Here is a 15,401-nt window from a genome sequence, read left to right on the forward strand (position 1 = left end):
AAAAAGAGTACCATACTTTTAGTTCAATCCCTTGAAAGTAATGAACAGGTACATGTATTTGACAGAGACAGAATTACCAAAAACCTATGGAGATCGTGTAATAAAAAAACCTCATACCTGAAGGCACATTGCAGGCATACTTCTGCTAGTAAATGGAAATGAAGACCTCAAAGCTACAGTAAACATTTGTAAAGATCTGGTTTTATGCCAAGACTTTCCTGAATAAGCCTCATTGCTTCACTAATGAGAAAATTCCAATTTCACTCTAACCATAAGTTTTCAGTTTTCTTTTAACTCACCTGGCGGCATCATGAACACTCCTAATTTTTTCTGAAAAGTTGAGAAGAGCAGCATCTTTCTTTTGGGCTTCCTGAAACAAACAGAACAAAACCAAAACACACACAATCCATTAACATTCCACCACCATGCCAAAATCCCTAAGTCTGGCAGTTGTAAAGCTTCTGGGAGGGCACTTAAAGGTTTCTCTCCTGCACTGTTTTTCTTCCCATTTAATCCTAAGACAACTGAGTGGAGGACATCCCTTAAAGAAAGGCAGGGATCAGAACTGCAGATTTTAAACAACAGCTTCCATTTTGCAGTGTAAAATAATAGCTCCTTCTGCCAGTGAACACAAGCCAGATGTATTAATAAGGAATGTCAGGGAAAGAACAATTTACTGATGCCATTGTTTGAGCAGATACGATGCTTCCTGCACAAACATCAATTTATACCCTATTAAATCTCTTAAGCCAGTTTGTACACAGATAACCAAAGTCAAATAGATGCATTTAAATTCTCTCCCTTTTAAAATCAAAAAGTTTGAAAGGAAGGAAAAATAGCTTGAAAATGTCTGCAGCAGCTTTAAAAAACACACATCAGTCATCAAGAGAGGGGGAAAAAAGCTATCAAGAAGGCTGCTCAAAAGATTCAATGGGAAGACTGAGAGAATTTTTACCAAAATAAGCCACTTGCACAGTGTAAGAATTTGGGACAATAAGAGAAAATCTACAGTGAAGAAGTTTGATGAAGGCAAGTTTCTACATGATATAAAAACTAAAGCTTTCCATGGGGTTCCAGATAGGATGACCAGGTAGAGGTAATTTTTGGTGAATTTTGTGGCAGGAGAACAAAGGTGAAAATTAGATCAAAGCTGTGAGAGTTGCTTTTTTTGGAAGCACATGGCCCCTTATATTGTGTATCAATTAATGGACCTATATTTGTAGAAGTTGCTTATACCAGCAAAATAGAGTTTCTATACCAGAGCAACAAAATGCAGCAGACTCATCCCAGGTTTGTTTGCTTTCGTGTCTGCCAGCTTGAGCAGTGACGACAGTTTAAATCCAACAGCATTGCCAGCATAACCTCCCTAAAAAGAAACAATTTGCAAAAGAGCATATGAGAAGCTGAGGCATGACAGAGCACTGTAGTACTAACAAGAAAGTATGGCCCACCAGGCATCTCCCTTTAGGATGTCACTTACCGCATTCATAATATTCCCAGCCTGAAGGACCAAGTGCAATATGGAATGCAGCTCCTCACAAGTCATTAACTCTGTAAGGAACAAGAAAAGTGCTGTCTAACAATTGTTTGTTTAGAAATATAGTCAGTTACCAAGCTCCTCTTCATCTTGAGCTTTTTTTTTTTTTTAATTTGACAAGAAACTACAATAAACTGAAGAGGTCGTGGGAAAGATAATTGTACTATATAATTCCAATTCACAAGCACAACCGACAAACCTCAAGTGTATGTTCAGACCTTAACTTAGCAAGTGTAGTATTTCCAAGGCAACCTCCAGCAGCTAAGGAAACATTTGGGGCCTCATCCTGCAATGTGTGAAGTGTCTCATGTAAGTCGTTAAGTATCCTCACCACCTTCTAATTATTCCAGTGTGAGGCAAGTGTTCTGGACCCTGCAGGATCCATTTGCCATCTGCCAGGATTGGATTTTTGAACAGCTACTCTTTTTTTAGGAGACTCGGCCATAAGGTCTGAAAAGATAACAGGCAATGTTTAAATTTTCCTTGCCTATCCCACTCCCACTATGAATCATCATTTTATTTCTGTATGATTATCAACTCAGAGCAGCATTTGTTTTACTTGTCATATCAAAGATGATTTAGCACAAAGCTATATTCAGTGTGACAAAGAGTCACATGGAATAAAACAGCCTTTTAAAGTTTTCCGATCACACAAGCCTGGTTTGTATGTATGTTCATTTCTTTGCAAAAGGCACAGTACTGTTCTGTCTGAATTCATACACCTTTTCACCCAGCCACATATGAGCAAAAAACAATATATGTGCAAAAAAGAGTATATGTGCACCAGAGGGATTGCCTTAGAAATAAGATGTGGAAATTCAAAACTGTAAGGAGTTAATAAATGTGGCACAGCAAACCAAGCAACTCCAAGTTTGCAATTACCCATACGGCGAGAAAATCACTATGAGCTGGTTGTAATGTGAGGTACTATATGTTATCCTAATGAAGAAAATAGAAGGTGGAAACCTTTTGATTGTAGTGTAAATACTTTTAAAAACTATCTCGGTTCCAAGTCCGTGTTCTGTAATTTATCCTGCATTCAGCTGCTCAACACAATACAGTAAAGAATCATTTTGGAAGCCCATAGCCCTTACACATTTGTATTTCAATACTGGCAACCTAAAAACATAGAAATAATTAAATAACCTTTGATGTAACAAGCTAGGTCCATGGTGAGGAAGCAAGGAGGAAGAGAGAGGACAGAATAAATAAGAGAATAGCAAATTTCACAAGGCCAAGAGGAGAAGGTAACTTCTAAAGACTTCACATAGTGAGAGCCCGCTCGGCGTCACTGTGACATACATCCATTTGCAGGCTAGATGGCTGTTTAGACCATCCTAACCCTTAGTGATTATCAGCATTAAAATTGAAGTAAATATTCCCTCAGTTTAATTACAGGAAAGAAACCTAGGAGACGGCAACAGAAAAGGAAGCATAATTCCTAAACAACTTCAGGCTATCAACAAACCCTGAAGTGAAAAGACCAAATGGAGAAGAGCACATGACAAAGTGGACTGAACATAGGGAAAGCCCAGTCAGTGATTTGCATGACTGGCCTGATGCAGGTGCTGGAGACCAAAGTGTCTCCTCTCTGGAGGGAATTAATTCACCAGTTTACATACGTCTTGGGTGAAGGACATCAAGGACATTAAGGTGTGGCTACTTTTATGCATAACATATTCCCTTACATATGTCTGTTGCTCAAAACACAAAGAACAATGATTTAAAAGAGATCCTAATAAAAGGCCAAACTCAGACCTAATCCTAGGTACTGGACACTTTCCTGAGTCAATGAGAAGTTCAATCCCCACTGGTGGGAAAATGCTTTTTTCCCCTTTGCTTTCACTTGAAAGGACTACTCTAATCACCAGTGCTCATAATTGAATATTTTAATTAGTGCACCATTTTATACCACTAGAAACAGTCTAAGCAGTGATCTAGTAGCCTGTCAAAAAATTTCCAACATGAAATAGGAATTTCATATTGAGGAACAGGACAAAGAGGCACTCAAGATACTGTAAAGGGTCAGCATTAATTCCAGTTTAACTGGAACCAGGAAATCAACTATTTCCTTGCAGAGTAGAAGACACCACATTACCCAACAAATAGCCATCTGTAGCAGTTCAAAACTTGAGAAATGTAAAGAGCAGAACAGGTATGTAGAGAAACATAGAGAACAAAAACAGAAAACCAAGGAACAGCAACAGTATTCTCTACAGTAAAGACTTTAACCTATCAATACTGCCATCTCAAAATGAAGTGGCCTATAGAGAAATTTAGAAAATAGTCTTTTTTTCTATGGATCTCTGAAAGAATAAGCAGAGAGGTGTAACAACCATATTCTATCAGAGTAGTGCAGCAGAATGGTGCATTCCACCAGCAGTGCAGGAATGAGCAAACTGTACTCAAAAGATGACATCCTAATTTGGTCATAGACACTTTTGCTTCTGTCAGTTTAAGATATATTACTTACAGGTTTTGAACATGAATTTGTTGCTAGGGTACCCAAAGTCTCCAGATTTTTTGATTTTGGAAGCAAAGATCCACCAGGCACACCCTGATGGCATTTGTCAGAGGGGAGTTAGCCTCCTTTTAATAGCTAAGGTACCTGAAATTCAAGCTCTGGTCTTCGTAATGCAGACTAATTAACATGCTAACAAAAACAAGAGTATTAGGCATGTCCCAACATATTTAATTACCTTTTGTTGCCCGTCTTATAATTTTCATGTCATCCTGTAGAGAAGCACAGGAGGGTGAGAACTCCCTCTCCAACACCATGGCTTCAATCCTAAGAGCATAGCTGGAGTACACAAACAGGTTTAGAACTGACAGCCAAAGAAGAACACTTATCATAAACAGAAGAAACCAACTCTCTCCTTACTTTGGCACCTGGATTAGTAAGTACATGAAGGAATCAGCTTGAGACAGTTTTGATATATCTCCATCAAAGGCTTTTAATTTCTTTACCTAGAAAAGAGAAAAAAACACTAGCAAAGAATTTTTTGAAAGATCAAGATTAACCTGACTTTGGAAGGCAACACCTTGAAAAGCAGTAAATTTAAATGAAGGCATTGGAAAGTCCACCCAGTGACTGAATGGTTTCATTGTCCCAAGATCCTGTAATATGCACACACCCCAACCATTAAAAAAAAAAAAAAAAAAAATTAAAAAATAGCGTCACTCTTCTCCCAAAAAACTAGCTACACAGTCCAGCAGCAGAAACCATGATGCCACAATTCTGATTGGTGATTTTGATTTCTGATCAATGATTGCTTTCATCACTATGTTTAGGATACTGATGATGATCTGAAAAATGACCCTCAACTCTTCAAGAACTGTGATGTACACTTGGGCAGAGTATAACAGTGTTCAGAATATCCAGCATAGGACTGCCTAGATCTTATTGGCACAATACAACTAAACTTTAAGTTACAGGGTTTTTTTCCAAGATACTTGCTTCAACCATTTCCCCTAAAATGCTCTTAAGGGGTAAACTTCATTATCTTGAGTTTGTATTTTTTTCACTAAGATGAAATATTTTAAAGATAAATGCAATCTTGCATTTTAAGTAATTTGTTGTCGGTACTCTCAGTGCTCGGAGGACACCATTTACATGCAAAGGAAATACCACTGCATTAATTTTGTCGATCTTCCTTCCCAGCTCCACCAAAATCCATATATTTGCATGATCTGGAAGCCACTGATCCACCCACATACTCACTATATGTTTATATAGAAGAACTGAAAAATACATGCACATATGTTTAAGCGTAACTGGAATTTCTTCCACATCTTCCAACACAGCAACTGTGTCCAAAAGCAGAGCTCACTCTCAGTTACACTATTTCTTTATTTGACCACCAAGTTCTCACCCAGCAGCAGTTATATGTTTCCACTGATTTACACACAAGCCCATCATCCTTCCTTTGTGTAACATCACACTTAAAGCCCATTCACAACCACATTTACACAGATGGTCTTCAGTTTTAGAAAGCATATAAAGATATTGGAGAGAAGGGCACTACATCAGGGCCTCAGCAGTTACCCCACTGCCATGATTTAGCAATATATCCACAGGTTTTGTTAAAGAATCAGCCTACACATTAATCACTTCAGTTATTTTTCTGCTTTGACAGCAAAAAAGTATCTGATCTGTAGTGGAAGACAAATATGCTAAGCTAAATCAGGGTTCTGAACTAATTGAAGAAAATGATTCTTTGAACAGCTTTTTTCTGCTTTATTCCCATTTTTTTCCACACCAGAAAAAATAGAAACGTTGAGAACACATTAAGGAAGAGAAAAACACAAGTTAAACACAGAATGGAAAATAATTTCTTTTCAAATTGAAAACCACATCAACAAACAAATGAACAGGGAAAAAAACCTAACAAAACCTTATGACCAAGAAAGAGACCTCTAATCAGAGAGCAATTTTTATTCAGGCTATCTGGCTTCCCTTCCTAACACGCCCTCCCCCCCTCCCATTTAACTTAAGACACTCAGACTACAGCTCCCCTTCTAAAGATAAACAGCATACCCATTTTTTTAGGCCTGAGAAAACTCCCAATTTACTGAGTAATTCAAGAAGTCTGCCAACAAAAAAACAGGAAAGACCAGACTTGACATTCCTGATAATTCTAAGGTGTTAAATGAGCAAGAAACAAACCCAAAATAAACACTTTTTCTACATCATAAGTGGGGAGTGAGAGATTGTATACTATCTCAGTCTTGAAAGGTGTTCTTTAACCTAGCTTCCCAAAACTAGTGGACTGCAAAAACAAATCTGCAAATTCTCCTCATTTCAGCATCTTGCAAATATCGGAGTTTGCCTGAAAGATACAGGCATTCAGATATGGGAGAGAGGGAGGAAAGACAGAAAAGCAGCCCACCAAAAAAACCCACACCACCTCACCAAAATCAGATCATGTAAGCCACAATTTAATTATAGGAAGATGCAATTTGAGGACTTAAATGCACAAAAACTGAACAAGAGATCCTGAGACACTCACAGGACTTATTCATGCTACCAGTACTATATTTAAATATACTTTCAACAGTAAGTAGAAATCAATGTTTTCTATGTGGAATTTTAGTTTCATATGCACTGGATGAAATCCTTTCTTCTGTCCTACTAGGAAAAATGCCTGGAGTCATATGAGTGAGTACTAAATCCCAGAATTAATTCAGAGGAGGAACATTCCTAAACATGCACAACAGAAGACATTGACAAGGCTGCCTTCTGATGGGTAGGATGGGGTGTGAATGTCACCATGCAAAAAGCTTTGGGCAATAGTCAGCCCAGAAATAAGTCTGTGTAATCAGACTTGAAACAAAGGTGTGCTCACCACCCAGTTCCACTTTTCCCAGTCTACACCAACCACCTTAACCCCCACTGCCTTTTCCTTAGATATCCCAAACTACCTTTGTAAGAAGCATCAAGGCAGCTCACCCAAGAAGCCCAAAACCCAAGGATGGTGGAGAACAGTGACCCATTCCACAAGCAGCCAAAACAGGAACATCACAGAGTTATAAGGTCCTTTTCACCCCAGAATTCAGCAAACACAGCATGGTTCTCCATACATGTCTGAAGTTTTTCACATAGAAGACTAAATAATCTGCTAACTTGGCCTTAAAATAGTAAAGAGTCTGGGAAATAGCTAAGGTAAAGATAGGACAGCAATTATTCTCTGTTCCCTTTTTATTAATAATTTCATAATTTAAAAATAATTCTCACCAAGGAAAAAAAAAGTTACTTGACTTTATCAACACTACCAATAAACTAAAAAAAAAACTTCTGAAACCCAAAGCTAAAAAATTACTAGAGCACATTTTGGATGTCTGTCATTACACATTTCAAGGGAGACTATTCAAAATCCCATGGGACTGCCTCTACTCTCTGGTGCCAGGGTTGTCCAAGTATTCTGGAAGAAAACTGAGATTCTCTGATGGCTCCCAGAAGTGGGAGTCAAATTCAAGTACCAACTGCAGCCAGGAGCTGCAAAGAAACCATGGGGATTGACAACAATGTTCACTATTCATCATGTTAACAGATATAGTAGATGGGTTCAGAACACAAGAGAGCTAAAAATGTAGCTTATTATAAAATCATAATGAATAACCCTATCAGTTCTGCCCTTGGCCTCCTCTCTTGAAGCACAACAAAACTTTTCCACAAGAGTAGGCAGCCACATACCGAGATATGGCAGTTTAATGTGTATATGCAAGAGAGCATAATTACATTGTATGCTCAGTTCTGTATTACTCAAATTGGGCGCTGAGCTACTAATTTAATTTTTCATTATATTTGTGTAAGGAATATGCATTTGCACTGTCCATGCATGCCCATGCACACTCAATCTGATTTTAGATACACAAGGTTCTCACATATATAATTTGCTTAATTTTAAGAACAGTTATGAAACATAGGAAGCCTGATCTTTGATTTGCTTTGTGAACAATTGCAGTAGAGATGCCCATTGCAAGTATGCCATTATACCTGGCAGACAAGAAAGCTACTGTATTCAAGTTCTTGGTAATTTTTAAGCTACCAGCAGCACGTCTGGTGGGAATTTATTTTATGGCATAAAACAGGTATCTTGCAGGATCTTGCAGCTATGCAGGATCTTTGAAGAAGAGGAATAAACATTTTCTCATGCAATGAGGCACGATGGGGCACAAGCCAGGGCAGTGGCAAACCAGCAAATGATAAAAAGAAAGGGAGAAAAACCTGCAGGTAATCATAAAGAGCAAAAAAAGGAAAAGGAGATTAAATGGTCACCCCTATAAAGCACTGGTTGAGGAAAGGAGAAGGCATTTAACTACAGACATGGTTTGAAAAGCGTAGAACTGACAGAAACAGTTCCAATAAAGCAGGTGATGGATGACCAGGGTTTGAAATCAGAGTACATGAGCAAAGGACAGGCTTGAGACATTATAATGGAAGTTAAGACATTGTGTTGATAACCTGGGAGTGCATGTATGTGGGTGAGCTGATTACCAGTGTGATATCCTCTCTTCTGTATGTATTTAAAGTACAAATTCTGGCTATCCTAGCTCGTTAAACACTGGACTCTCAACTTTTGCCAGTCTGGGCCTGTTGAAGAGCGCAATAATATGCACATAAAAGCAGCTAAAAGCTTCTTCTCTGCTCTAGTCAGGATGCCAGTAAATAAAAGCTGTCAGCCATCTCAACAGGGTATCATTCAGAAATAACTAGGAATCTTTTCAGAAGTGATATAGCAGAGAAGACCACTGCTTCAGTCAAGGTTCCCTGTAAAAAAAAAACAAACTGAAAAAAGGGATGAAGCAGAGGAGATTCCAAATAGGTGTTTCTTTCTCCTTACAAAACTGCTAAGCACAGTGTGGTACAAACAGCAGGACTTCTAAGAAGGCTTAAACAAAATCAGTGATCTTATCCTAGTTGGTCATGTATTGAGAATTTTTCTAAATTTGCTTGGCTTTTTTTCTAACCACTCTATAGTGGCCAGGCCACACACCCACAGACAGCCTCAAACAAAACATTGAGTAGAGCCTTGCAGCAAGCACCATCATGGTCAGCTTGAAGTATTTGTCAAGTTTTTCAAATTAAACATTTGAAAATACCCAAACATTTTAAGTTGTAGGACAGACTTCGCAGCAGTGCCAAAATTTCAATAATAGTCTTATTCAGTTTGAGAAGAACATTCAGTAAGGAGCCTGTATTTGCCATTTACACGCAAAAATCTCCACAACTTTGATAGCTGTTGGGATTTTTCATAGAAAACAGCTAGAAAATTAGTAGTAGTGACACCTATTTCTGCATGCAAACAGAGTTGCCACATTACAACAGTGTAAATAGAATAATTTTAAAGACAACAGATGTTAAATACATTTGTTGGCCCAAGGACCTAGCCTCCATTGTCAAAAAGCTGGAATACCATCAGGTGCTTGAGATACTATGAACTGAAATGATCTAAAATATGTCACAAAAGTCAAACAAGAAACACGGAGCACATTCAGGTAATGTGACAACACTTCTAGATAAGATACAATTGGAGTACAAAGCTGGTGCTTATTCACACCAGGTAAACTGTAAACTCAAATTTCTTGGTAAAAAAGAAGAAACAAAATAGTCCAGAGTTGCCCTTTCCACTGCTATGATGAGGAAAGGCACTCCCCTCCCTCCCTCCTTTCACTTTTACAGACTAAGGATTTATGGAAAAACAGAAAAGAAAAAGCAGAAGACATCTCAAAGCACAGTTACTGGTGCAGAGCCTACAGAAGGCACTTGGCCCTCATTCCAGCTTGCAAGAAACCTGTGCTTACAGGCAAATGGGTCTGCAGATACCTGAGCTGCTGGGAAGAGCCTAAAAGAGGAACTGCAGAAGCCCACCCATGGCTGCACCAAGACAGTGTGCCCTGGTAACTGAATAGCTGCTAACCTTTCAGGACCTGAGTGCTGAAGTCTCTGCTCAGAGCAATTCTCAACTCTTACAACAACAAAGCAGGTCCTTAGGAGAACAGGAAGTATCCAAAGGGCAATCCCAGGGAATCCTTGCTGAGGATGGGTGCAACATTGTGCAAGGACAAGCCGATGCTTTGACAGCTTGCCAAAGGCATCTCATGTGATATGACAAAAAGAAATTAGGGAGTATTAAACAGAAGAGGGAACAGCAGAAAAAATAACACCACTCCACCGGGTATCTCTAGTGGTTCTGGATTATTTCTATGTGGGGCTGTATGCTTCTGATGCCTTTCCCTTAGCAAATGGTGAATCACTATTCTAGGAGACAGACTCAGTCTAGAAGGCAGATAATAAACTAAGAAAAAGTAAGGGGATATAACAGAAGAACAGTGAACATACATTTAGAGAAAAAATGGTCAAAAAAAAAAAAAAAAGAAAGAAAGCTCTGAGGCTCCTAAAAAAACCAAATTTTTTAAACTGTCTACACTAAAATTTTAGAAGCCACTGTAGTAAATGAGTTACTGGTCCCCCTTATTCTTTGCCCACACCAAGCATGATCACATAAAGGTATGGAAACATTTTTTCCACACCAGCAGAAGCATCAGGCCTTACATTCAGGATTTTCTCCATGTTTTGCCTGCCACCACCCAGCTAGCTCTCAAGGGGAAAAATCCAAAAAAGTTCAACAATTATGAGAAGAGTAACAAAGAGAAAGGGAGTCTTTCCTGTTTCTGATGCATGCAATTAATCAAATACATACAAACACTTGCACACTGGAAAGCAGCCTCTTTCCAGCCTTCCCTTGGGAATAGCAACAAATCTCATGTCTGATGCCCCTTAATTTCTAATACTCTCCTGTATCATAGAATATCTTCTATTAATTTCTCAAGTGATTCCTTAAAAGCACTTCTTAAATTCTCTGGCCCCACTATCTTGAGGGACAGGCCTGTTGCCAAATCTGTTGTCAAATAAATAAACATGCTTTTTCACTCTTAGCAGTACCTATTGGATAGCTAATGCATCTAGTTGAGCATTGCAGACAAAACTGATAAAATTCAACAACTTACAATTGTAGCTGAATGACATTTATGTCACATAGATTACACTAGCTGAAAGATTTTCTATTTGTCATAAAATATTAACCAGATCTAAGCCAGAAACAGGAAAGGAAGAAAAAGTACTTTTATTTCAGACTAATTTTATGACTACATGCAAAGTTAACTAGGAGTCACTCCCTTTCAAGTTAGTATTCCACTGTTCTCCTCTGACTTTCAGAGGAAGGAGATAAATTCTGTTTATATAATGGAATATGCAGTACTAAAATGCAAACAAAGAGGGAAGAAGGAATGGTTTTGAGGTCCAACAACTACTGTCATCTATTTTCTTTGATTGATTACATTGTAACTTGTTGATATCCTCCCAACTCTAAGAGATATATTAATCAAGTATACTAATGTAACACAATTTTTACAAGATTCTCTGCAAAGGCAGCTCAATTTAGGGTCATAAATTTGACAGCATAAGACTGTAACATGTTCTACTGATGACTGGATCCAAGATTTGCTGCTGCACAGAGGAAACAAAGTGCTTTGACAGTATGACCTTGAAGTGGTAAAGCATGTGAGTTGAGGTTGATCTGTATGTGGACCTTAACTTAGCAATTTCCCAAGTTCCAGCCACTCACTTTGATGTGAAGCACCCAAGCAATTCTAATGCTAATTTTCTCAGGTTTGTGGTTTACATTTCTCTCAAGTGCATACAAATGGGTCAGTGCCAACAGTGAGCAGGCAAGGAACTGTACATCATTAAGCAGGGCTCCCAGGTCAGTTGATGAAGCTTCACCTCTTTAATCATGTGAATAGACTTGAAGTCTGGGACTAGGAGGGGAGAAGGCTGTGCTTGGATGATGGTCATATGGTGATGACAGCAACATTGAGAAGGTACTGCTGGTAATTCTGTGCCTTCTAACATGTCTCCTTCAAGCACTAAGCCATGTTAGCAAATTCCAGGGTGCTGAACATTGGAGCTGCCTTTCTGCCCTATTGAAACCCAGTGACCAGGCCCAGAAACAGACACAGATGAACCAAGCAGGCAGTGAACCAGAAGGCAAAAAGGCAGTAGCACAGGGCTACCAATATTCAACTCACAGGCACTGCAATGGGAAGGCAGGAAGCAGGTGCCAAAAAAGTGAAATTTGTTTGCTTAGAATATGCTTCAATTCTGAATTTTCTAACTCCCTAGAGCAGTTACCTGCACACAGGAAGGCTCCAGGTCTTGCTGTTTATAGGACAAAAGGGACATCATAAAAACAAAAGATGCCTTGTCAACTCCTTAAAAGCAGGTGAAATTACTTGATGTGAAGGGAATGACTATATTGCGCCCTCCATACCACAAGTAAAACGAAGATTAAACATTTGCACTCAGTGGTTCCCTGTTCCCTCTTCCCTAGCCTCAGGAAGGCATTGAGATTCCTCTTTTACAGAGCTTCATATTGGAATCCCAGTCAGTAGAACTCTACAAAAAATAAGTTCCACATAAAACCATTATTTACCTCCTCTGCTTCTGGTAATAATTTAAGAAATTCATGTAGCAGTTCAGAACCATAGGGCTGACTTCTTCCATGATAAATATCTTCAATGATGGATTCGGCAGACCTTGAAAAAACAATTGAGCACACATATTTCTAACACTTGCAGGGCGAACAGATACACAGATTGAAAAAACCATGCCTGGCCTACTCAACAGAGTTATAAAGAGGTTGTGGATGCATCAGTGTCCACAGCAGCACTGCTCAGACACCATTTTCAGTGATGCCTTTACTGACAGGCAACGTTATCAGTGAATACAGACCGCAGTGAAACAGCTCACTCTTGAAAACGTTGCTCCCATTGCCCCTTTCTAGTTGTTTATAAAGAGAGGAAGCCAGCGAAAGGCAGCTCACAGGCAGTGTTACATGAGGTAAAAGGGCTTCCCTGAACCATGCCTGAAAACTCACCTCAACTGGTTAACATCAGCAAACTCTGTTTAATGCTAAGTCATAAACACACTCAAAACTAAACATATTAGAAAACAAATTATGTCAAATTACTTTTGAGAAAACTGCATAAAACTGCAAACTCCACAAGGAACAGAGCACAATGTATATATTTTATGAGAACTACAAAGAATTCTTACTTTTTGAATTGTTTGAGAAATATCCCAATGTTCATACTTCGTTTTGCATCCAAAATGGAAACCTGAGAGAGAAAGCAAGCAAGATTAATCTAACAATACTTAAGAAAGCATATAATGCAGATATAATTTCTTGAATTGCTTCAGATAACTGTTTGCACCAAATTCCAGGCCAAATAAACATAGAGTCACTTCTTATCAACAAAGCTCATATACTACAAAACTAGTTTTTACCAGGGAAATATATAGCACACTCACATCACCTTCCTCCAAGTGAAGCAAAAAATTCCACAGCAACATATAAGAAGGAAGGAAACAATATTTATATTTCATTACAAATGAAATATAAATTATTCATTTCATTCATTATTCTTCTCGCTTATTTCATAGTCCTGCATCTGCAAAATGTTGCTTATCAGGTAATACACTATATTGCATTTAAAGGCCCCAAGGTTAGTGAATACCCCACTTCAAAACCCATGTAAATTCAGGAGTTTTGTGACAAATGTGAGGGTGGGACTTCTAAGCAGAGGTCAGGTGCATTACTGATTTAAGTCATGCCAACTAACAGCCACACTGACTCAGGGGAAGATAAAAAAGTCAATCTTGAATCAAACCCTGAAACACGTAATGATCAAATCTGTTTTCTTACCTAGAAGCAAACAGAAATCCATAATAAAATAAGCTCTCCCAGGTTTGTATTTCAAAGTTGGTTTGCTCTATCATCTTACATGTACAATTCTGAAGATTAGGCAGATGGAAAGAAAAAAACCTACCCCACAATATTTCCCCTTAATTTTGTAAAAAATTTTAAATTCAAAGTACCTCTTTTATACTAGTTTTTCTTCCTGTAACAGCATACAAGTTTAAACCTGAGAGGTTTGCCCTGTTTTAGCAAATTGTGTCCTTAAGGTTAAAATTTTACCACAGCTATTTTGGTGATAACAGCTACAAAAGTCATGAGATTTACAAGGACAAGAGATTGTTTCACCTTAACAGTTTCACCTGACGGCTACAATAAAAGAGCTCAGTAGACATAGATGTTCAAGACTACTGTTGGACTTGCATGTGTTTGTGGTTTTGACAACTGGAAAGGCATTTTGACCTTTGTGACAGTGCTCAGATTAGAAGTAGATATATAAATGCAACATTGGCATTATCATGAAATTGAATTAGCCTGCAGTCAGCTGGTGACAGTGAAAATATAGGGATGATTAATGGGCTATCCTCAACATACACCCAGGAGACAGCCTCTTCGTCTGCTGAAAATAGTGAGACACATTGAAAAGTTTTCTGAAATCCTGGAATTTCCTCTCTTCTGAAAACAGTGAAGACTAGAAAACACAGGAAATATCAGCATATTAGTTTTAATTAGATGATTGGTAGCCCAAAGCCCTTCAGTTTTAGCATATGCAGAGATAAGGGGACAGATTGTGGTTTATTCTCCTGTTATCTTAAGAGTTGAGAGGCCCCCAACAGATCATTAAGGAAAAGCCCCTTAACGCAGGACAGGTTCAACTATCTCTCCCCCTGCAGTATCTAATCTTTCTCAAATGTTTTACGGCAGGGACCTCTCTCTGACCTCTCTAACTGTAGCTCCAGTCTCCAATTGCTCCGGTCACCCCTAATTCTCTGGTTTCTTCATACTAGTTTAAGCCTATAAGCTTTACCATCATTTGGCTTTTGGTTTGTTTGGGTTTTTTAAGCATATTCAGAGTTAATCTTGTGTATATTTTTTAAATCACAGTCAGTAACTGTTACAAGGAGACTGATCATCAGATGAGTAAATCTTTGTTTTCCATGGCACAACTCAGATTTACAGTACAACTTCAAACAAATTACATAATTTTTTTTAATATCTTCCCTCGAAGAAAGACAACAATGGGGAACATATACAGCTGCATTTGTCTTATCAGCACAACAAAAAAAAAATGTCACAGCTGTACCAGGATTTTACATACACTTCTTGCTCTGCATATGACTGTACTCTATTTTGTCTCTGATTTCTTGTTTAACCACAAGTTAACCAATCAGAACAAGTCTCACTTTTTGGTCACTCTTTGCTTAGTGTCTACTTCAAGCTTATTAAAAGTGTTTGGAACTGCTGTCATTACATAACTACCTTCAAGGAGTTTCCAGATGGGAGCACAAGGAGGAGAGAAGGGGAACCTGGCAGATACTCCATAACTACAAGTTCCTATTCCTTGCACACGAATACACTATCTTCCATCCCACATTCAGCTGCATATT

The 15,401-nt window shown here is 38.4% G+C and overlaps 1 protein-coding gene across 2 annotated transcripts in view; it reads right to left on the reverse strand.

Moving 5' to 3' along the window:
* FHDC1 (FH2 domain containing 1) overlaps window positions 1–15,401 on the reverse strand; it is a 36,725-nt gene that overhangs the window by 11,731 nt on the left and 9,593 nt on the right. For both annotated transcript variants that reach the window (XM_068187266.1, XM_068187267.1), the window contains 7 exons: window positions 13,155–13,216; window positions 12,532–12,634; window positions 4,419–4,504; window positions 4,237–4,337; window positions 1,481–1,551; window positions 1,259–1,366; window positions 300–370 (listed from right to left, as the gene is read on the reverse strand). In XM_068187266.1, coding sequence (XP_068043367.1) covers window positions 300–370; window positions 1,259–1,366; window positions 1,481–1,551; window positions 4,237–4,337; window positions 4,419–4,504; window positions 12,532–12,634; window positions 13,155–13,216 — 602 coding nt within the window. The remainder of the gene's footprint in view (window positions 1–299; window positions 371–1,258; window positions 1,367–1,480; window positions 1,552–4,236; window positions 4,338–4,418; window positions 4,505–12,531; window positions 12,635–13,154; window positions 13,217–15,401) is intronic.

The sequence above is a fragment of the Anomalospiza imberbis genome, chromosome 4 (assembly GCF_031753505.1).
Source record: "Anomalospiza imberbis isolate Cuckoo-Finch-1a 21T00152 chromosome 4, ASM3175350v1, whole genome shotgun sequence".
Classification (NCBI taxonomy): Eukaryota; Metazoa; Chordata; class Aves; order Passeriformes; family Viduidae; genus Anomalospiza; species Anomalospiza imberbis.